Genomic DNA, 20,452 nt, shown 5'->3' with positions numbered 1-20,452 from the left:
ATATATATATATATATATATTATATAATCTCAAATATACTTGACAACGATGTACTATACTTGAAAACATTTTTATCGTTACGCAATAAGCAACATTCTCGTGAATCATTTGTGCCGATCGTAATGCGACCAATATATATGGAAATAATCGGCATTAATTACTGTACTTCGAGACTCGTTCAGCCTCCATATTTTAGCTCTAGGGAATGTACGTCAGAAGCCTGAAGTTGGCGGCTCTCGTCTGCACATGACGCCAATATGCTTTCCACTTCCTTAGAATATTTCGGCTCAAGCATATTATATTTATATATTTTTGTACCAGTATTGCATTGAAAAGTATCGACAACTCAGCTATATCGGTTGCTTTCCAACAAAAAGACACAAAATAATTTAATTGGCTAGATATCATCTAAAAGTGATCCAAAGATTGTATCTAGCTAATGAAACAACTTCGTGTCTCTTGCCATGAAAGCAAGCATTAAATGCAATAGTTAACACACGAATTGAAATAAAGCCCATTCTACAATTGCGTAAGCGTAGTCGTGAACGTAAGAATCAACCAATCCTAATGTTTTATTCACTGATTGCTTTACTCTGATTGGTTGTCGTAATCACTTACAACTACTTACAACCGCGTTCACGCAATTGTAGAATAAGCTTAACAGTAACGTACCATAAAAATTGATGTACCATAAGATGTATCATAAAAATTGACTAATCACTTTGAGTATCGTCGAACCGTAAGGTCACTATTTTTGTGAATACTCGATTGTAATTGGTCCATTGGTACGCCTACGTTACTGTTATGTCAATTCGTGTGCGGCATCCCTTAGAGGCTATATATAGCACAAATGTTCATTACATATTCTAATAATATTCGGATATTCTTAGAACGTTCTTAGGATATCTATTAAACATTTGTGCTATATGGGTAGGAATAAAAAACGAAACAAAAAGAAATATATATATATATATATTCACACACATTACATTACATTTTAATTATTATATTTCTAAATATTACAAAATAAAGTCCTTGAAAACATTAATATTATTTATTATTCGTACTTATAATTCAAAGTAGAATATATAATTGTGCACATAATACAGAGCAGAACCAAGAATTATCGACAGAACACGGAACAGAGCCAAGCATCGTGGACATTGGCTTAGTAATTCAATGTCCATAAAAAATGGACATAGAGGCGCTGCATATCAGCCAACTTTTCCATTACGCTCTAATGCAGGCATGGCCGCTCTCATTCTTTTCTTTAATATATACTAGGATATATACAAGGATTCATAAATGCCGATATATACTAGGATTCATAAATGCCTTTACACTTCCGCTTTCTAAAGAATTGGACTTTTCCGATGTGGCGCATTGTTTCTCAGAGTGCGTTCTTTTATTTACTGCGAGTACAGATGCTATGACGTCATGAAAGTATACTGATAGTAGCGTTCCGTTTTAACTTCGAGCACTATCGAGGTGCTGCAAAGTGACAAATGGGAACGCACCACCTTACTGCTACTGCTTTATGGCTCCTGCACACAGGACGCGGTAATGCTTGCCGCGCGGCGGAAGTTCGCGCGACAGCCAATCAATATACTGCTTTCCGTAATAACTTTCTAGCTCTTACGGAAAAACAACATATTGATTGGCTGTCGCGCGGACTCCCGCCGCGCGGCAAGCATTATCGCGTCCTGTGTGCAGAAGCTATTACGGAAAAACAACATATTGATTGGCTGTCGCGCGGCAGGTATTATTGCGTCCTGTGTGCAGAAGCCATTACATGCTTTTAGAGTGCGTTCGGGAAGCACGCTACCAACGCTACCGCGTTCTTCTATCTTTCTCGCTCCTTAGAAATACAAGAATGGACTGGCTGTGTTCAGCAGAGAAAGCTGCTTTGCAACTGTGTAAAATTCGTGAATCTGATTGGTACATGCTCTTGGATTTAACCAAAATTAAGAGCATACTCCAATCACGAATTTTACAACAGTTGCAAAGAAGCTTTCTCTGCTGAACGCAACGAATGACACAGTAGCGCTTAAAGCCATCACACACAAAATTCCGTAAGAACTTAAATTGTAAGCGTAAGGAAATCGACCAATCCCAATCGAGTATTCGGTTCTTCGTAATAATGGAGGGGTTACGAAGAGCCTAGTGCTCGATTGGGATTAGTTGATTTCTTTACGCTTACGTTTTAAGTTCTTAAGGAATTTTATGTGTGATCGCCTTTAATAACGCTACTAGTGAGCTCTCCTTATGGCTTTTACACACAAGACGCGGTAATGCTTGCCGCGCGGCGGAAGTTCGCGCGACAGCCATTCAATATGTTGTTTTTCCGTAAGAACTAGAAGGTTATTACAGAAACCAGCATATTGATTGGCTGTCATGCGAATTTCTGCCATGCGTCAAGGATTACCACATTCTGTGTGCAGGAGCCATTAGATAGCTTGTTAGCAATCTAGTTTAGTATAGACATTTGTGCATCCAATAAAAGAGTTTACTTTCTAGAGACAACAATGATGCTGTCTAAAAACTCTAGGAAACGAAATCTCCTATTGGATATCGATCTGCGTACATCGGAGCGTGCGCAATGTAAATCCTTCGTTACATCAACGATGACATAAAGGTTAGGTTAAGTAAAGTAAAGATAGGTTTGTTTAGATTAGTGACAAACCATTGATGAATACTTCGAAACATATCTACTGAATGACGTCACTAGTCTCTAGTATAAAAGACGTTTCCAAATATAAAAAATTCCAAAGTGTCCAGTAAATTGCAGCCTAGAAGAGATCATATGAGGTTAGGGTTGAGCAGACCGTTATTAAAAAGAAACGTGGCGAAGCAGTGACTCAATCTAGTGGAAATAGTGTATGTGTATATGTGTGTTGTGTATGGCGAGAAGTAGGAAGAGGAGCAGACGTCACAGACCCATTCGCTCATCGGCGAGGACACTGTTAGACACGAGGACATCGTTATTGCGGGTTGTATCGCGTGTTGCGCAAACAGAGATCGACATCGCCGGCCGTATATACACGCGTCGTCGAATCTCGCTGCGGTACATTACAGCGCGTGCGCGTGCGTGTGTGTGGTGTGTGTGTGTGTGTGTGTGTGCGGCGTGGCGTATGTGCGCGCGCGACGGCAGTCACAGTGCGAATCTCTCCATGCGACGGTACTCCCCTACTTCTTTCGACGGGATTATCAAAATGGTGGCTGCTGCATAACGCGGGTGATGTGTAGACAGATATCAACGGCTCGCTATTTGTGTGATCGTTTCAGGGAAACGTGTGAAACGTGAGCACTACCGCTACGCGAAACCTCGCAGCGCAATATGGGCGACCCGAAGAGCCAGCACGGCGCTCAGGAAATGAAAGGCTGGCTTTTCAAATGGACGAATTATCTCAAAGGTTATCAACGCCGTTGGTTCGTTCTGTCAAATGGCCTCCTGTCGTATTACAGGTAGTTCCCTACGTGTCATCAGATTTTTATAGCCTATTACGCTCTCTCTTTCTCTCTTCTCCTCTTCTTGCCCCTCTCCCCCCCCTCCTCATTCTTCCTCTCCTTCTTTCAGATGTCTTTTCGCCGTCGTTCGACGTAACGTGTTTACCTGCAAAAACGCTAAAGACGATCGATCTGACGAGATCATGTTCAAATCGCACGAGCGACTTCTGCGAACTCGTTACCGTTCTCTTCCTCTCTCTTCCTCCCGCTCCTTCTCTCTCTTTTTCTCTCTCTCTTTTTCTCTCTCTCTCTCTCTCTCTCTCTGTCTCATACACGGCGGTAGACAACGTCGAGCGCCAGCGCGAGGAGAAAAATTCTGACACGTTGCGAATGCGTGCAATATGGAGCTGTACCTGGTCGTTGCGTCGCGACTAGGTTATGTGCGCGATGACTGCTCGTTTCGACGAATCCCGTTCGAAAATAGCCTAGAGGCAGAGCTGTCATCGTGCTTCCGATCATATGTATCTGAAGTGTCGTGTATACACACGACGAGACACGTTGTACGCGTTGTCATGTTCTCGTGCCACGTGAAGCACCGCCCCCATGATTGGTGCTTTGCGAGCAACGCATCTAATTGTTAATTTAGACGTTACATCTACCCGTCAGGATCTATCCTGCACACATTGCTGTTCACGGCGTGTGGACGTTAAAGATGCAAAAGCACACGGAGAGATCTAAGATTTATTCCTCTTAGCTGAACCATCTCGACCTGTACAACGGGTTGCAATAAGTTAGAGTGAGACAGATATATTCCGTTTCACTCTGCACAGCGTCTGCACCAATTCGAGCAGTTCAGCAGAAAAGAGCAGACCTCTTGCGAGTTATGTCCTCATTTCGCAGATTCGTGCAACACGATTGCTCGGCAAACGCGCCGGGCACAGCTCCTTATTCGTCCATTTCTGTGAGAGAGAGAGAGAGAGAGACGGTTTAGTTTAGCCGTACTAATTACAATGTTAACGAGCTTGCAATAGACTGCATCAGCGACGATATTAAACGAAAACTTCAATACTTTTAAGAGAGCATGCGATCAACTCTGCGGTTTCATTTTCAGATGGTAGAACTTTATTCAAGTAACATAGAATCAGCTACACTATATTACTTTGAGCCGCCGTTTTTGCTCGGGATTCTATTCGCTTTTAAGTTGATCCGAGTTCGTAGCATATCTCGACATACACGAGACGCACGAGAGACGCGATACATAAATTGATAATAGTCATCAAGTTTTCAGCAACGATTACAAAGTTTTGTAGACAACACAGATATTAAGCCTTGCTAAAAGCACTTGTTAAAACTTACCAAATTCTATTGCATTCGTCTGCACGTTTAATCGAAACTATTTCACAACTATAAAGCATCTGGTAACTATTTATTATTCAGGCTTGATGGTTATTACCCAACCTTTTTGTTAGTGTATAAGATGCGTTATAAAATGAAGGATTAGTGATAGTAGGATTTATTTCTAATCTTTCACCGCAGATTTTACCCCTTGGTTATGAAATTTAACGTAAGATATCCGCGTTGCGATATCTTGTCACTAACTAAAATCAGGATACTATCTCCCAAAAAGAAAAAAAGAAAATACTTCGAATCCTCGCATGTGATATGGTACTCTTTGTATGCGCGCATCAAAGGGTACTTATTTTATATATATGTACATGTCTGCCTTATATATTCTTCTCTCTTTTATATTGATCTTGCGAGATTTTCTTGAATTATTTAGCGCTTTGTTGTACTTCGCAGCGAGGTACTTCGTCTGCAGTCACAACCGCAATGACGTCTATAATTTTTCTTTTTTTTTTTCACGATCTTCGCGTGTTTCGTTGTAGAAATTTTTTTCATTAAAATCGGCAGAATGGAATGAGGAACATTACGACGCAAGCGCAAATAACGACCATACCTAAGTCTCGTTCTAATCTTTCCGATAGAGCAGTCATAATCTCTGACAAACGATTACGCACCGGCTTTCATAGGATTTTTCGTTTGACATTCCGCTTGGCACAGTTTTTGTGTGATTTGAGTTTGCAATGCACCTTCGCGAACTGTTCTGGAATGTATTTATATGAGTTCTCATTGTACAAATAAGTAATTCTCGATTGTCTGTCGTGATGCTTTTCGCACAAAACAAGAAGACACGCGTGCACTCAAAATACGCAAATTGCGTTTGAACAGTCAAGCGAACTTCTCCTCGTGTCACCTCTCGATATACTACCGATCTTGTAATTTTTATTTTCTCTTTCTTTCCTTTCGCGACCCGCGAATACGAGGTGACTTACGACACCGCTACGCTTTTGTATCACTTTGCGATAGTCAGAATGAAAAAGGAAAAAGAAGAGAAGACAATGAGAAAAGAGAACATAATTTCAAGCAATAAGCCTTGCCCATATGTTGCACAATGTGAACGGGGTCTATTTGTTTTATGGATTGTTTAGGGCTGAACCGACAGGGGGGCCAAAGATATCAACGCGACGCAAGCGGAGGGCTGGCAGAGCCTCCGAGTAAGTAAATACAAAAAAAAAGAAAAAAATTCGATATCGCCAAAGTTCCCCCGACTCTCCTCTCAGCAAATCTTTGTAATTAAAACAAACAAAAAAAAAGAAAAGGAAATGCAACCGAGGACGTTCGGAGTTGTCATCTATCATTGTTTAATACTCTATTATTCGTTTTTATACGTGCACACCCGCACACGCACACACATACACACACACCCACATACACACACCTACACCATATGGTCATTCAGTTCTACATGTTCATATATGCAGTTTTGATTTGTCAATATCCTTCATGCGATTTCATCCGCTTTCTCTACCTGCCTATAACGTGTAAGCGATATGTTACATCTATGGTACGTGTCTGTTATCTGGAAATTAAATATATCCTCGTCGTGTATGCTCTAAATATACTAAAAACGTTACACCTGTATATTCTTTATTCTCTCTCTCTCTCTCTCTCTCTCTCTCTCTCTCTCTCTCTCTCTCTCTCCCCCCCTCTCTGTCTCTCTCTCCTCTCTTCTCTTTTCTTTCTCTCTTCTTTCTCTCTTCTCTCTATTCTTCTTTTGATGTGTTTTTGTACGTACAGCCGCGAGCAGCAAACTGTGTCGCTTTTATTTTACGTTACACAGTCTGCCAGTTTTAAGTTCGTCCTTCGTTCAAGTCTGTTTCGTCACACTTTTTGTTGATTTATTAGTCTCACGCAGTGTACTGGACTGACGGAGCTGCCGTTGATAGCCCATCTGTAATAGACAGTATTGCTTGTTTAATCGAGAGGAATTAGTCAATTGGACAGTTTCATTTTATCATCTCCCGTTCGGGCGCGAAAGCTCAAAAGTTCTACTGACCGCAGAGGAAGAGCTTACCCGCGAGATAACGTCTTTTCTTTCCGGGCGCAACGGACGCAACCGGAAGAGTTTTAGTAGTCGGTCTCAGTTTCTCCTCACTTGCCCCTTTCTCGATCAGGTAGATTCTCCTAGTTTACTCTTGGATCTTTTTACGTATTTAACCCTGCCCAAGATTGATTAATGTACAGAATACGTTCACTCGTCATTGTTACGTCTCCCCCCTCCCCCTCATAGTCACGGATTCTTACGTAAATTCGACGTCCATTTATCACTGATAAGAGTCCAATCGAGTGGAAAGTTTTTCGAAATGCGAGGAAAAGTCGACTGCACTCGACTCACGAAAAAAGAATCTGTGACTCGGGGACGAGCAGCACCCAGTGTAAATAATGAGTTTTATAACGAGCTGAGACGATCCATATTAACACCGTGTGTATCGCCACCTTGGAAAGGAAATATAATTTCGATACGTTTTTCTTGTTGATAACATGACACGGTATATAGATAATTCATCAAATTTTGGTAGTTTGCCTTCTGCTCACCCTGAGGATGACGACAAATCGAGAAAGCGATTACAGCCTGTTTGATCAAACTCGAATAATAAGAACAACAAGAGAGCAATTGTAGATGTCTAGGTATCTATATATCTAAATTTCTATGCACAATTAATGCAGATGCAATTAATAATGATAATAGTGACACGTTTGCACTCGGAACTTTGAATCCAGTTTTGATCCGAGTTTATATCTCGATGGGACTTCCTGTTATTTATTAGTTGTGTATATGAAAATGTAAATATATGAACCTAATATCAGCAACACCACGGAATACTGACAGGAGGAAACTTTGTTCCCCACACTATTTCGAAATCAGCTTAATATGCTAATTATATTACATTTATTATTCGATATTCGCGCGAAAAAAGCCGAAGAACGAGTTAACTCGTAGTTGGCTTGTGGAGCAGAGAATTCTTTCCGCATGCTGGCTACGAGGCAACTCATATTTAGCAGTCGATATGTCAGGGTCATATGTTATAGAGACTTTCTCGGAGCGTTTTACAAACCTTCTTGCGCGGAAGACGAACGCTTCTCTCCCTTTATTAGGTTGGTGCAAAAGATTTGTCATTCTTTTATCAAGTTCTCGTAGGATGTATTAAAGAGTTTAGGCTGTAAAGCAAAATGAGTTTGTTAAGAATTCGAACTTGCTACATACAAATCAGTGCAAAGAAAAACATGGATCATTCTGAGATATTTGAAACTGAAATGGACACTTTTTGTTTGATATGTTCCTTGGAGTTGGCGTAATTATTGGCGTAGTTATTTTTAATTTTTGTGTTTGATTCCTTGTAAATAGTAAAATTGGAGTTTCAATGAAAAATTGACATGATATTAAAAACTAATATAAAGACATCATATACACAACCTCTTTAAAAAGAAGAAAAAAATGAGAAGCTCTCATTATTAGATGTCCAAAATGATACTTAGTCGACCTTAGTCCTGAAACTTGATTCGTGAAAATGATAGTCGACATTGGATCATTTCGTTTTCTATTTTATTGGACAAACACGACAAGCCTCGCGCACCAACCTAATACACTCACGATTGCTCTTCATCCTTGAGGCGAATGGAATGCGCTGTCAAGGTTTGGCGACCTGTGTTTCAAGAGCACTCGGTATATAATTACGAGCCAGCATGAGTTCTTCCTTTTCCACGTGGAAACGTGCGATTGTTGTTCGATTAACCCGAGCGACCTCACGTGCATGATCCGATTGAGAGAGCTCTGCCTCCGTCCTTTGGAGTTATTGTTTCATGCGGCGGAATAACTCCCACACGATCACACGACGGAGATCGCTCTCTTGACACGGACGACAGTGCCGCGAGATGTGCTCGTATGGACGTGGTGCAGGAGCGGGATCCCATGGCGGGATGGTAACGGGATCGCTTCCAGCCGGGGGGGAAGCGCATATCTCCCTGGATTATATATTACACTAACACACTCTCATACTTTTTAATTCGCGCCCGATCACCCTCCCTCCCACCCCACCTGGCCCTGGCGAGGTCACTCACATGTGTACGGTGTCACAGATTAACGCAGACAATCGTCGTTTTGATTATGTTACATTGGTGTGTCAGTTTGGGAAACAAGCTTGGACAAAAAAAAGCCCTCTGTCTCACAAGTCGTACCAGTCAAAGACACTCGGAACTCCCGATTGCAAACTCACGTCTGTCTTTCTCTGTGTCATTCGGTATTTTCCGGCGATCCGGCGATCGAGGAATATGTTTTTCCTGGGATTGTCGCGTCTCCGTTCCTCTGTTCGCAGAAACCCCGCGGAGATGTCCCACACCTGCCGCGGCACGATTTCCTTACACGGGGCCTTAATACACACGGTGGACGCCTGCACCTTCGTCGTTAGCAACGGCGGCACCCAAACCTTCCACATCAAAGCGGCGACCGAGGTGGAGCGACAGCAGTGGGTCACAGCCCTCGAGCTGGCCAAAGCCAAGGCCATCAAAGCGATGGAATCTGGTTTGTATGATTGTCATCGCGCTCGCCCTTACGTGCTGCAAGTAGTCCCATTACGTACGCCGTCGAGCGTCAAGTGATCTTAACTGCAATATATATCTATGAAGAATATTGCAAGGTCGTCGGGTCTTACAAAAGTATAAGGATGAATTTTTGTCGGAATATTTTCTGAGATATTTCATATCTTGTGCTGAAAAGTATAAGAGGAATAAAATGTAAAATATCTCGGAAAGAGATATAAGTTCCTGTCGTATAAGTGTAAATATCGATTTGTGTTAAAAAAAACCATACGATTCCAGTGAAAAAAACTAACTTTGGAAAGACGTTGTATATATACGGAATTTATAAACATTTTGTAAACGAAGTTCAGTTGGTGCAATATCGAAGTACGAGTGCTTAAGCGTTTGCATGGCTGCTAAATGTCGCGTCTGTTTTTCTTGATACCCTGACGAATTTATGCGGTATCTCTTTTAGAAGAAGAGGAAGAGGAGTACCAGGATAACGACAATCAAAAAGTGGAAACCGCGTCTGTGATTAAGGATCTAACACGACGGCTGGATGATTTGCAAGCGTGCAATGACTTGATATTCAAGCAAGGAACTATGCTGCAACGAGCCTTAAACGACTTGGAAACACTTGAGCCTCCGTCCCTTGAATTAGCGGCAAAAATCAAGACCGTCAGTGAACGAGCCACGCTCTTCCGGATCGCGGCGAACGCTATGATTAGTGTAAGTCTGAACGGTAATTTCTGTAAGATCGGAGAATACACATTTAACGTACACTAGAATTCATAAATGCCTTTATACTTCCGGTATCTAGAGAATTGGATTTTTTCGATCTGACGCATCGTTTCTTAGTAAGCGTGACTGTTAGTTAGTTGTCGGTTCTTTCAGTAACTAACAATCACGCTTACTGAAAAACGATGCGCCAAATCGAAAAAGTTCAATTCTCTAGATAGCGGAAGTGTAAAGGCATTTATGAATCCTAGTGTACATCTTTTGGAGAGAACGATGCAAAAAGTCTAAGTCCCAATCTACAATAGGTGTAGTGAGTTTTCGTAAGAAATTGACCAATCACGATTATTCTTCTATAATTCAATTATGATGGTCAATTTCTTAAAGCTTAAAGCTTACTACACATTGTAGATACTTATTGTAGATCGAGACTAACGGAAACGCTAAGTGAAGTGAACCTCTTCTTAAGCAGAATGTCCTCGGTATCACTTTCTAAGCGTCTGCTGAGCGAATTAATGAAATCAGCAAGTGTATCTTTGTATACATTCGGTAAATCTTATCGTGATGGGATACAAAGTACACAAGCGAATGATTCATTTTTGTGAGGGATCGTATCTCTTTGAACGGCGGTAATTAATCCGCTCTTTATTGCGAAGATTGATGACACGTTCAAAGGTCACGTAGAGATTCACGGAGCGGGTTCCTCATTCATACCGATTAAGATCGCGGGATATTTACCACGCGCAATCTTAACGACTGGATTATGTTGTTGCAGACCAGCAGCGATTACCTACAATTAGCCCAGCAACAGGAGCCTAAGTGGAAGAAGATGCTGCAGCACGAGCGCGACCAGAAGGAGCGGATAGAGAAGATGGTCGAGCAGCTAGCCAGGCAGCATTCGCACCTCGAGGAAGCGGCGCAACACGCGATTCCTTCGGCGACGCCCGCGGGAGGACACAGACCTTCACGTAATAAACTTGTACATTTCCTCACTGCACGTTCCGCTTACTGTCAGCACGTGCTGATCTTGTTTTTAATATTTTTATATTCTTACTTATCTTGTTTTTTTTTTTTCTTCCTGCATATCTATCTGAGTACAACCGCACTCTTCAACACATTGATCAGCGAGTTGATTCGCATAAAAGCTTAACTTTATCGATTGAATTACACTAAAGATACGGCAAACGAATGTGATTCTCGAAACGCGTGTATTTTTTTGCGCTTCGTTTCATCGATTCTACTGATAGTACAACCGATTTTTCAGAAGCAAATAATTATTTTCTGTGTAATTTAATTAGCAGCTGACGACTGTCGCGCGTTCAACGTGTTGAGCATGCATGTGTATTTCTTACTAATATTTTAGAACTTTGGATATGTGCAGAGTAGCCAAAAGTAGGAGACCCTTTTCACAAGTGCTGTCCAGTTTAAAAGTTGAGGCACACAAATTTCCAAAATTAATTCTATACATTTAACTATGAAGAGTTGTTTTTTTATCATGAGAGATACATAAGAAATAAAAATATTTTGGACAAGAATTTTATGATATTTAACACTAGGATGTCATTTTGACTTCTTCAAAGTTTTCTTGTTGTCGCCATTCTTGTAGTTCAAGAAAGAAAAAATGCTCGTGACTTTCACTTTTAATTTTATTTATACGTTATTATTTTTATGAATTCCGAAAATCTTTTAAAGATAGAGGTAAAGAAAATTTCATCCACGTACAGACTGTACGTGGATCAGAAATTGTAGTATATATAATTAAAATTACGTAACACTACATTACATACTGTAATTGAAATTATAATGTAATTGAGAAGAAGTCAATGTATAGTAAAAACATATAATTCCTTATTTTTGGCTGCTTCATAACAGCTAGAGATATGTGAATTTGATGTGAAATTTTTTTTCATAACAGCTTCATAACAACTTCATAATAGCTAGAGGTATGTGAATTTGATGTGAAATTTTTTTTACCAGAGGTAGAAGAGTTGAGCTTTTACCAGTGGTAAAGAAAATTTCACATCAAATCCACCCACATATAGACTGTACCGAAAATTGTAGTATATATAATTAAAATGACATAACACTACATTACATATTGTAATTGGAATTATAATAATTGAAGTTTTAATATAATTGAAATTATAATAATAATTGAGAAGAAGTCAATGTATAATAAAAACATACGTCCCTTATTTTTGGCTGCTCTATAATATATCCAAAATTCGGAAAAATCGGCAAGTGGCACTTCCTTTGTAAAATATGCGCAACAAGAGGGAAAGGAAGGGTGAGAAAAATCGTGTATCTATCTAACAATACGTGTAAAATACGTGTTTGTTAAATAGATTCACTGGTGTTTCCGCCAATCTGATGGTCTGCCTGTGCCTGATATCGAATTCGATCTCCCCTCGTGCTAGAGACTATTGCAACGTCAATTGAACGCTATGTGGGACTTTCAACCCAAGAATGAAACCATATTTAGCGCTAAATTTAGCGCTATATGTCGGTCCCGATCGATAGTCACGCGACTTCCGCACTTGTCTTTACATAACACGTCTGTTCTTTTTCGAAGAACCGCCTCTGAACCGCATTGGCGCGGTGAGTTAGAGTGAAACAAAATATACTCATCTCGCTCTAACTTATCGCCCTGGTATATTAGTTCAGGAAGTTCTTCGAAGAGGGGCAGACGGGCTTCTCTAACACCTCTCGCCAAAACGCTTTGAACATTCGAGTCTTGGCGCTTTTTTACCTGGTTGTTTGTGTTCGTGCCAGATGGCAGCACCGGTTAGATTTCCGCCGTGTTGCGCGGCGCGAGCGACTCGCTTCGCCAATAGCTGTGTGTACGCTGGCATACGTAATGTCGCCCTATACATAGATAAGCTTTATTCACGTCGCGCTTGCATATACGGTAACATTATATATGTATACAATATGATGTATATATATATGTGCGCCTGTAAATCCCGAGTGCGTGTGCTTACGTTTTTGCCGAATGTGACGCTTGACTGTTCCACCTTCACCTAAAAACCGCCGCTCAATCCTGCCTGTCGAGCGCGTTTTCTTTTTCCCCGATATCCGAATTCCGATTCGTGCGAGCGGCTTGAGTGGTCCACCCAGCCTTGGAGGGCGGCCGACAGGATTGCGCGAACGGGAAATTGTCAAAACAATAATAGGACGGGTCTGAGGAAGGTAGAGTGTCGTCTGCGTGTTTCGTAACTTCGCAGTCCGCTCTCGAATGTTGCTGAGAGAATCCGCCGACACTGACGGGTCGGTCCCCCCTCCCCCCTTTCTCCCGCTCCCGAAACCCGACCTCGGCATCTGTGTGCGCGAAAGTGCGATCGTCTCCCCGCGCGCGACATCTTCCTCTCGTCGTCACTCTCAAAAATGGATCTGTTCTTCTCACCTGTGTTGTATTGCACTTCTCGCACTTGAGGTGAAATAAACTTCTAATTCTCGAATTTGGACAGACCGAGAGAGACAAAATCTGTAGCAAGGTGCACGAGAGTGCAGCCGAAAGGAATGTATCTGATATCGAGTGATGAGAGGTCATTATTTCCGTGGCTTCCAATCGCCCCTTTGTTTTCCTTTTTTTAATTCGGTCAAGTGGAGCACGGAAGTGGAGTGCGATTGCTGCAGCAGTGCGGGCACGCTGTAGCTCCGCGACGATGACAGCGCGATTCGCTTGAAATTGCGGAAAGAGACGTGACTCAACATAGACAGAAAGAGATAGAGAGAGAAAGGTTGGATCCCCGCGCGCTCTCCGGAACAGTAAAATTCACTCAAAGCGGTGGTATGCGTGGCCTTATTGCGAGAGCTCATGGACTATGTATCGATTCTTTATTAATGATACGATCTCGACCACTGCCAGAGCACGGACTATCGCGTGGCAGTAACGTGTGTATTGTCTCGGTCCGCACGTACTCTCGCGCGCGCACCTCCTCCTCACCTTGATGTCGCGCCGAAGGCGATACCCTCACTGCTAGCTTCATCCTCAAGTCCCATTGATGCACACTCTAGTATTTCGCGCGATCAGATGACCGCCGTGCGACGTGTCCGTGTCGTCGCGACTACGCTCGACCTCCTGTCCGCCGTCTTCTTCCCCGGTTCGAAATCGCATGCGACACGAGTCCCGTCGCGTTCCCCAACGACAAATGGAGAACTTTGACATTGTAGATCCCGCAGTGACCACGTCGCCGTCCGAGGACGAGGAGGATAATGCGGAATTTTATGACGCGCAAGAATCGGACACCTTCACTCTAACCATATCCGGGGTAGCCACGAGCAATTCGATTTCTCACACGAGAGATCGTACTGATTCGCAAGGTAGCGACGATGGTTCCAGTTCGGAGGGAGATCCCACACCCTTGCCTGTCTCTGATTCCACCGGTGCCGACTCGTTTCTCATTGTGACCGACTCTACGGCAGCGCAGACTCCCCTATCTGTCACGAACACAGACGACCTGGATAACGTAAGCAAAACTATAACCTCCTCAGTCCCTACTCGGCCCAGTCGGCTGGACATTTTTCCAAGTCCACCACCTGATTTCCCTTGTACTTGAAGTGTGTGTGACCACATATTTAGTATGTTGGACTACTGATTAATACGCGGGAAATTCACTTGTCTTAACTTATATTGTTAATAAGGAAATTTATACGCCTTTGAAGTCTGACAGTTTGTCTCAGGACTGAGGAGGATGAGAAGTAGAATTGGCTATTTACATGCATACTATGGTGGTGCGAGTCATATAATTATTGGTATCTCCTTTGGTCATCAGCACTTTGCACAAACTTGTATATCAGTTAAGGAGTTTAGTCACCTAAATCAAAATGCTTAAAATTAGGCAAAAATTTAACGTAATACTCACCGCAATGAAACACATTCATGATTAAATGGTTTTGTGCAATTTATTTACACTGTTCATTTTTCTAAGCTTACCTGCACTCTGTGATTTCATTAAAGATTTTCAAAAAACTGTGAACAAAATACCAGTTGATCGCAAGAAAATTTTCTAGAATGCCAAGTGACTAAGGAGAACGACAATTCTATGATTCATCTTTATTCTCTTTATTTTCAACTCTATCTTATTGGTATTTAACTAAAAAGGGTCTTTAACTAAAAACTAATAAGAAAACTTAACTCATATTTATCAATAAAAGAAAGACCAGTATAAAGATGCAAGTCTATGCATAAGTAACATAAATTATATATAAGATGTCATACATTTGATATACAGATGTCATCTATGTAGACAATGAGTAATCTGTGGGTATCGTTGAATCTGTTACGTAATGAAATTGAAATTTTATATAATTTTTTTTTTAAACACCATTTATAGTTCTAAACAGATACAGTAAATGTTTCATAATTTAATTACATTTTTTTAATATATTTCAATGTAATTAATTTAATATATTTTAATGTAATTAATATTCTATATGGTTTACATTGTCTGTGCATGAAAAAAAGACTGTATATATTGTATAGACAATATGTAAACAATCTTGACGAAAAGCACTCGTTTATTTTACATATTTAAAACAGAATGTTTCCTTGTATGTGCAACAGAGCGCTTGGCAGACAAACAATGGCAGTGGCGGCACCGGGGTGACCACTGTTTCCAAGAGGAAGCGAAGGATTAGGGTACCTGATAAACCAAATTATCCCTTAAATTTATGGAGTATCATGAAGAACTGTATTGGCAAGGATTTGTCGAAAATCCCTATGCCAGTTAATTTTTCCGAACCACTTAGTATGCTTCAACGACTGACGGAAGACTACGAATATGCGGACATTTTGGACAGGTATACCTCCTGTTGTCGTATCGAATTGTCGCGTCTTTGTTATCTCATCAGGAGACAATTTGTACTGATACATTAACTTCACTTTGAACAGAGCTGCGGAGTGTGCAGACAGCTATGAGCAGATGGCTTACGTGGCTGCATTCACTATATCTAGTTATTCTACAACTGCTGCTAGAACGGGAAAACCTTTCAATCCTTTATTGGGCGAGACATACGAATGCGATCGTACAGACGATCTCGGATGGCGCGCCATTTCGGAACAGGTGTCGCATCACCCACCTATGCTGGCTCAACATTGCGAGGGGCAGAAGTGGCGGTGTTGGCAGGAGTTCACGATGGCTTCGAAATTCCGCGGGAAATATTTGCAGGTGCGACGTGTCTCCTTACTTATAGTGAGATAATTTCTCCAATCTACTGATACACAAGAAGCTTACTCCTATAAGCATGATCTCGAAAAATTCTTAAACAATTTAGCAAATTCACTAAAATATATTAAAATTTAATAACTTGGCACGTTTTCAATGTATCTTGGCACTCCCTGTATACAAATGTTTATATGTTCTGAATGTCGTATGTCTCTCATTAGATCAGTAAGAAATGGCCAATAAGAGCCACGCGTGTTGATGATTTCACCAGCGTTGCGAAATTGGCCACGTTTCATTAACAATGTTTTCTTACTGATTTCTTGAATATCTAAAAGTCTTAATACAAGTTCTCGTCCTTCCATTAGGTAATTCCTCTGGGTACCGCTCATTTAGAATTCGACAGCGGCCTGCAACACTACACATGGCGTAAAGTCACTACTACAGTACATAATATTATAGTCGGAAAATTGTGGGTCGATCAGAGCGGCGATATGGATATCGTGAATCATAAGGAAGGTATCAAGTGCCATTTGAAGTACATACCGTACTCGTACTTCTCACGTGATAGTCAACGCAAGGTGAAGGGAGTGGTCATGAATTCTAACAAGGAAGTCAAATGGGTAGTACAGGGTACTTGGGACGCGAAGATAGAAATTGCTCCAGTAATCAGCACGTCTGGTACGCCCGATAACCCAGTTTATAAAACGGGTCCATACATATTGGCTTGGAAACGGCGTATGCCTCTGTAAGTACATTAAGTATTGGTGCAAAAGATTTCTCTTTTTTTTTTTTTTTACTAACTCTTGAGTACTCGCCGCAATAATGTTGGATCGTGACGTCATAGGCTAGAAATTACATTCTGGAAATACTTTCAAACAGAAAGATATTTGAATGAAGGGAAAGGTTTACAAATATGCTCAATTGCGATCTCAAATGCTTTCTTCCAATTATCTTTGTATTTGAAAATTACATGCAAGAATTTAGGACATGCATTTTCCCACGGCGAAGGATAAGGAGTCTTAATTCTCGTAGGAAATTTAAGTTTGAAAAAGTTGAAAATTGAGAGATTTAAAAGGAATAGGAAGTACTCGATAGATATAAAAGAAATTGTGTCAATGTTCAAATGATTCACTCATGATCAGTCTTTCATAGTCCATCAATTGTTCCTCTGTAATAATGTACAAGAGTGTCCTTCAAAAACTCGTTCTTTATCTTAGCTCATAAAAATGATAATTCTTCGAAATCAGATAATTTCGCTTTCTGTCTTATCTGTGATTAATACGACGAACTTTTTGCACCGATCTAACAATTTTGATATGAATTTATTGTCTGTCTAAACGCTTTTATTAAACACTTTACAGCGAAGACTGCGAGAAATATTATTCGTTCACGGAATTAGCGTGTCAATTGAACGAGCCGGAAGAGGGTATAGCTCCAACGGACTCTCGTTTAAGGCCAGATCAGCGGCTAATGGAGGATGGACGATGGGATGAAGCTAATGCGGAGAAATTGCGTTTGGAAGAGAAACAAAGAGCTGTTAGACGGGCACGTGAACACGACGCAGAGAAAGCCGCTGCGCAAGGTACGTTTCTTTGTGAAACACTGCATGTCTTTAATACGTTTTGCACACTATAGGCAGTTGAGTTTATTCGAGATATTCCTCGTTTTTCCGTAGGTTTCCCGTACGAGTCGTACGAGCCACTGTGGTTTAAGAAGAAGCAGGATCCGTACACGGACAGTCGTTGTTATGTATATAACGGCGAATATTGGGATTGTAAAAGTAAAGGTGATTGGTCGCGATGTCCAAACATATTTTAGTTTATTATTATAAATATATTCTATTACACAATGTGACTCGTCACACGTACATGCAGCGCGAGAAGTTTTGGATTGTTTAAAAAATGGACGATAAACAGATGTTAGAAATTGCGATCATTATTCAAAGAGATCGAAACTTAATACTTATGAAATAATGTTGACGTGATAGTGGGGTTGTTACGGGATATGGTTTAGCGATTAATTAATTCTTCCAATCAGAGGTGGGCAAAGTTGGCACTCAAACATGTACAATGTGCAGCTTGTACTCGTGTGTCATCTTTCTTCGCTATTCTTTGGCCCTCCCACATCTCCCATCCTTCTATTTTCTTCGCGCTACATAGTATCTTTAATATTTTTACTTTCGAAAGAGATATAGAGATATCATTGATTGCCAAGAATCTAATCTAATGTCCAGTCTACGCGCGCTTTCGTGTTGATTTCTTTCCTTAACTTCGCGAAACTGACGATAACTAAGACTACTTGAAAATTCTGTCCAGTACATCCTACATATATACATCAGTTTTACGTATAAAATTACTCCAGTGAATACGTGAGAAATCGAGCAAACCATGGGTCGAATATCAGGTGCGAATATTTTATTACTTCAGCCTAAAACTGATAAATAGCAATAAGATTTTGATCGCGAAAAGAGAACGCAAAGGACTACTATCACAATAACTGAAAGTTGATCACAGGCTCAATATATGTTTCACTTTATAATAATAATATTCAGTATTCTCTTTCTGAATTCACTTTTTTTTAGATAAATACAAATTTAATTAAGTAGAAACTAATTCACAAACTTGCGTTATTTGTATGAAATTTGTTTTGCTAGTGTGTATACATATGTGTGTACATATATATGTATGTATATATATATATATATATATATATTTATTTATACATATATACATATATGTGGGAAAAATTTTCTATATTTTCATTCGTCGCTGAAAATATTTACGTAGACGCAGAAATGTGTAGTGAGGAAAAAAATTGAGCTCTTAAATCGCATTATATATAATATAAATCAAAATATAGTCATATTTTTGTTACATAAGTTACAATTTTTGTTACATAAGTTCTTCCCTAGCATCACTTTCTCTTTTAGAAATAAGAGAACAGACTTTTTTGTCATAACAATTGGAAAACCAATTTAATTGGGACGCGTATTAAAGCGTACTTTTAACTTTGCTATAATTTTTCCCCTCATTGCGCATTCCAATGGCGGAAACGAATTCCGACAGTATTGTGCAAATTCAAGGAGGAATATATCTGTATAGAACTGTGCGTGTTCGTGCGAAGATTTACTTTATGATTTGGGATACACATGCGAAACGCGACGACCACACTCGCCGACATTTTACGTAACGTGAATTCAGGACGACAATGCTTCCATGTTTGGCCAGTGCTCTCGCGAGGAAACCACGCCGTTTCACGTCCCGCAGCAGATTTTCAGCCCGCTAGATAGGTATATGACACTGCGAGCACTTGCCCGAGTCATAACGCAGAACACTACCGATGTTACTGTTGCCGAAAAAGATCGATGAAAGCAGGCGCTCGAGTACGATTCGAAGGCTCCTAAAGTGCTGCTCCGCCCCCGATCGTGAGATAATCAAAATCGGGTGCCGGGAGCGTTCACGACCGTTTCCTTTTTAAAAACTACGCTATAGTATATAGAGATACGCTCACAATTACACATAGGCACGCGCGACCGATTTATAGCGAATGCCTGAGTATGTACGTATGTTTGTATGTCGTGTGAGTTACATGCGCGCGGGCGTATGTGCGTATGTGTGTCAGTATGTACATATAACGATTAATAAATGAAAAAATCTATTGTATATCTTTCTCTTGTAAGCTCGTGACGTTTATTAGGCATTCATCTGCGTACACGAGTGTATTTCAACGATAATTTGAGTAAAACGGCTAGCTTGTAGCCAATGCTGTATATATACATATACACAGTATATGTATATATAACATTGGTTCATATAAATATATAGGTGTGTGCGTGTATATACATGTATGTGTGTGTTTTATATATGTACACACATACACACATGTGTAAGACATATTTATATGAAAGCCACCGGCTGTATTACAATTTTAATAGTTTATAATAATTGAAATTGTTGTGATATATTATATATATATACATATATATATATATATATATATATATATATATATATAAATAATACACACTACACACACCTGTGTATACATATAAATAAGAATTAATTACAAAATAAATAATTTAACAAAACGCAAGAGTCGAGTGTGAGTCGAGGTAGTGAAGCTGTCTTCGGATTATTAGTGCTTGTAAATTAGCTGAATTCGTGTGGAAAGAAACAAAAATACAATAT

At 40.4% G+C, this 20,452-nt stretch overlaps 1 protein-coding gene across 8 annotated transcripts; it reads left to right on the top strand.

Moving 5' to 3' along the window:
* Positions 1 to 2,670: 2,670 nt before the first annotated feature.
* LOC116840213 (oxysterol-binding protein 1) lies at positions 2,671 to 19,927 on the top strand. 8 transcript variants are annotated; one of them, XM_032806675.1, is made up of 12 exons: positions 2,671 to 3,178; positions 3,286 to 3,465; positions 5,937 to 6,002; positions 9,114 to 9,367; positions 9,839 to 10,092; positions 10,874 to 11,066; positions 14,272 to 14,567; positions 15,665 to 15,900; positions 15,992 to 16,268; positions 16,631 to 17,010; positions 17,627 to 17,847; positions 17,941 to 19,927. In XM_032806675.1, exons 2-12 carry the CDS (start codon positions 3,338 to 3,340, stop codon positions 18,081 to 18,083), a joined length of 2,448 nt encoding a protein of 815 aa, XP_032662566.1. In that variant the 5' UTR covers positions 2,671 to 3,178; positions 3,286 to 3,337; the 3' UTR covers positions 18,084 to 19,927. The 8 variants fall into 8 exon arrangements, with proteins under 8 accessions (XP_032662566.1, XP_032662565.1, XP_032662567.1 ...); XM_032806674.1 differs by having other exon boundaries at positions 2,671 to 3,215; XM_032806676.1 differs by having other exon boundaries at positions 2,671 to 3,465; positions 9,162 to 9,367.
* Positions 19,928 to 20,452: the final 525 nt, after the last annotated feature.

The sequence above is a fragment of the Odontomachus brunneus genome, unplaced genomic scaffold (assembly GCF_010583005.1).
Source record: "Odontomachus brunneus isolate Ranch 3 - 2012 unplaced genomic scaffold, Obru_v1 Obru_scaffold_009, whole genome shotgun sequence".
Classification (NCBI taxonomy): domain Eukaryota; kingdom Metazoa; phylum Arthropoda; class Insecta; order Hymenoptera; family Formicidae; genus Odontomachus; species Odontomachus brunneus.
Note: the sequence above shows the minus strand (reverse complement) of the source record. Positions and strands in the feature narration are given on the sequence as shown.

Coding starts and splice junctions, on each gene's coding strand:
- LOC116840213 (XM_032806670.1), top strand. CDS start 8,908: ATGTGTACGGTGTCACAGATTAACGCAGACAATCGTCGTTTTGATTAT. Junction 10,093..10,873: donor CGGCGAACGCTATGATTAGT/GTAAGTCTGAAC, acceptor ATGTTGTTGCAG/ACCAGCAGCGATTACCTACA. Junction 14,568..15,664: donor ACACAGACGACCTGGATAAC/GTAAGCAAAACT, acceptor TATGTGCAACAG/AGCGCTTGGCAGACAAACAA.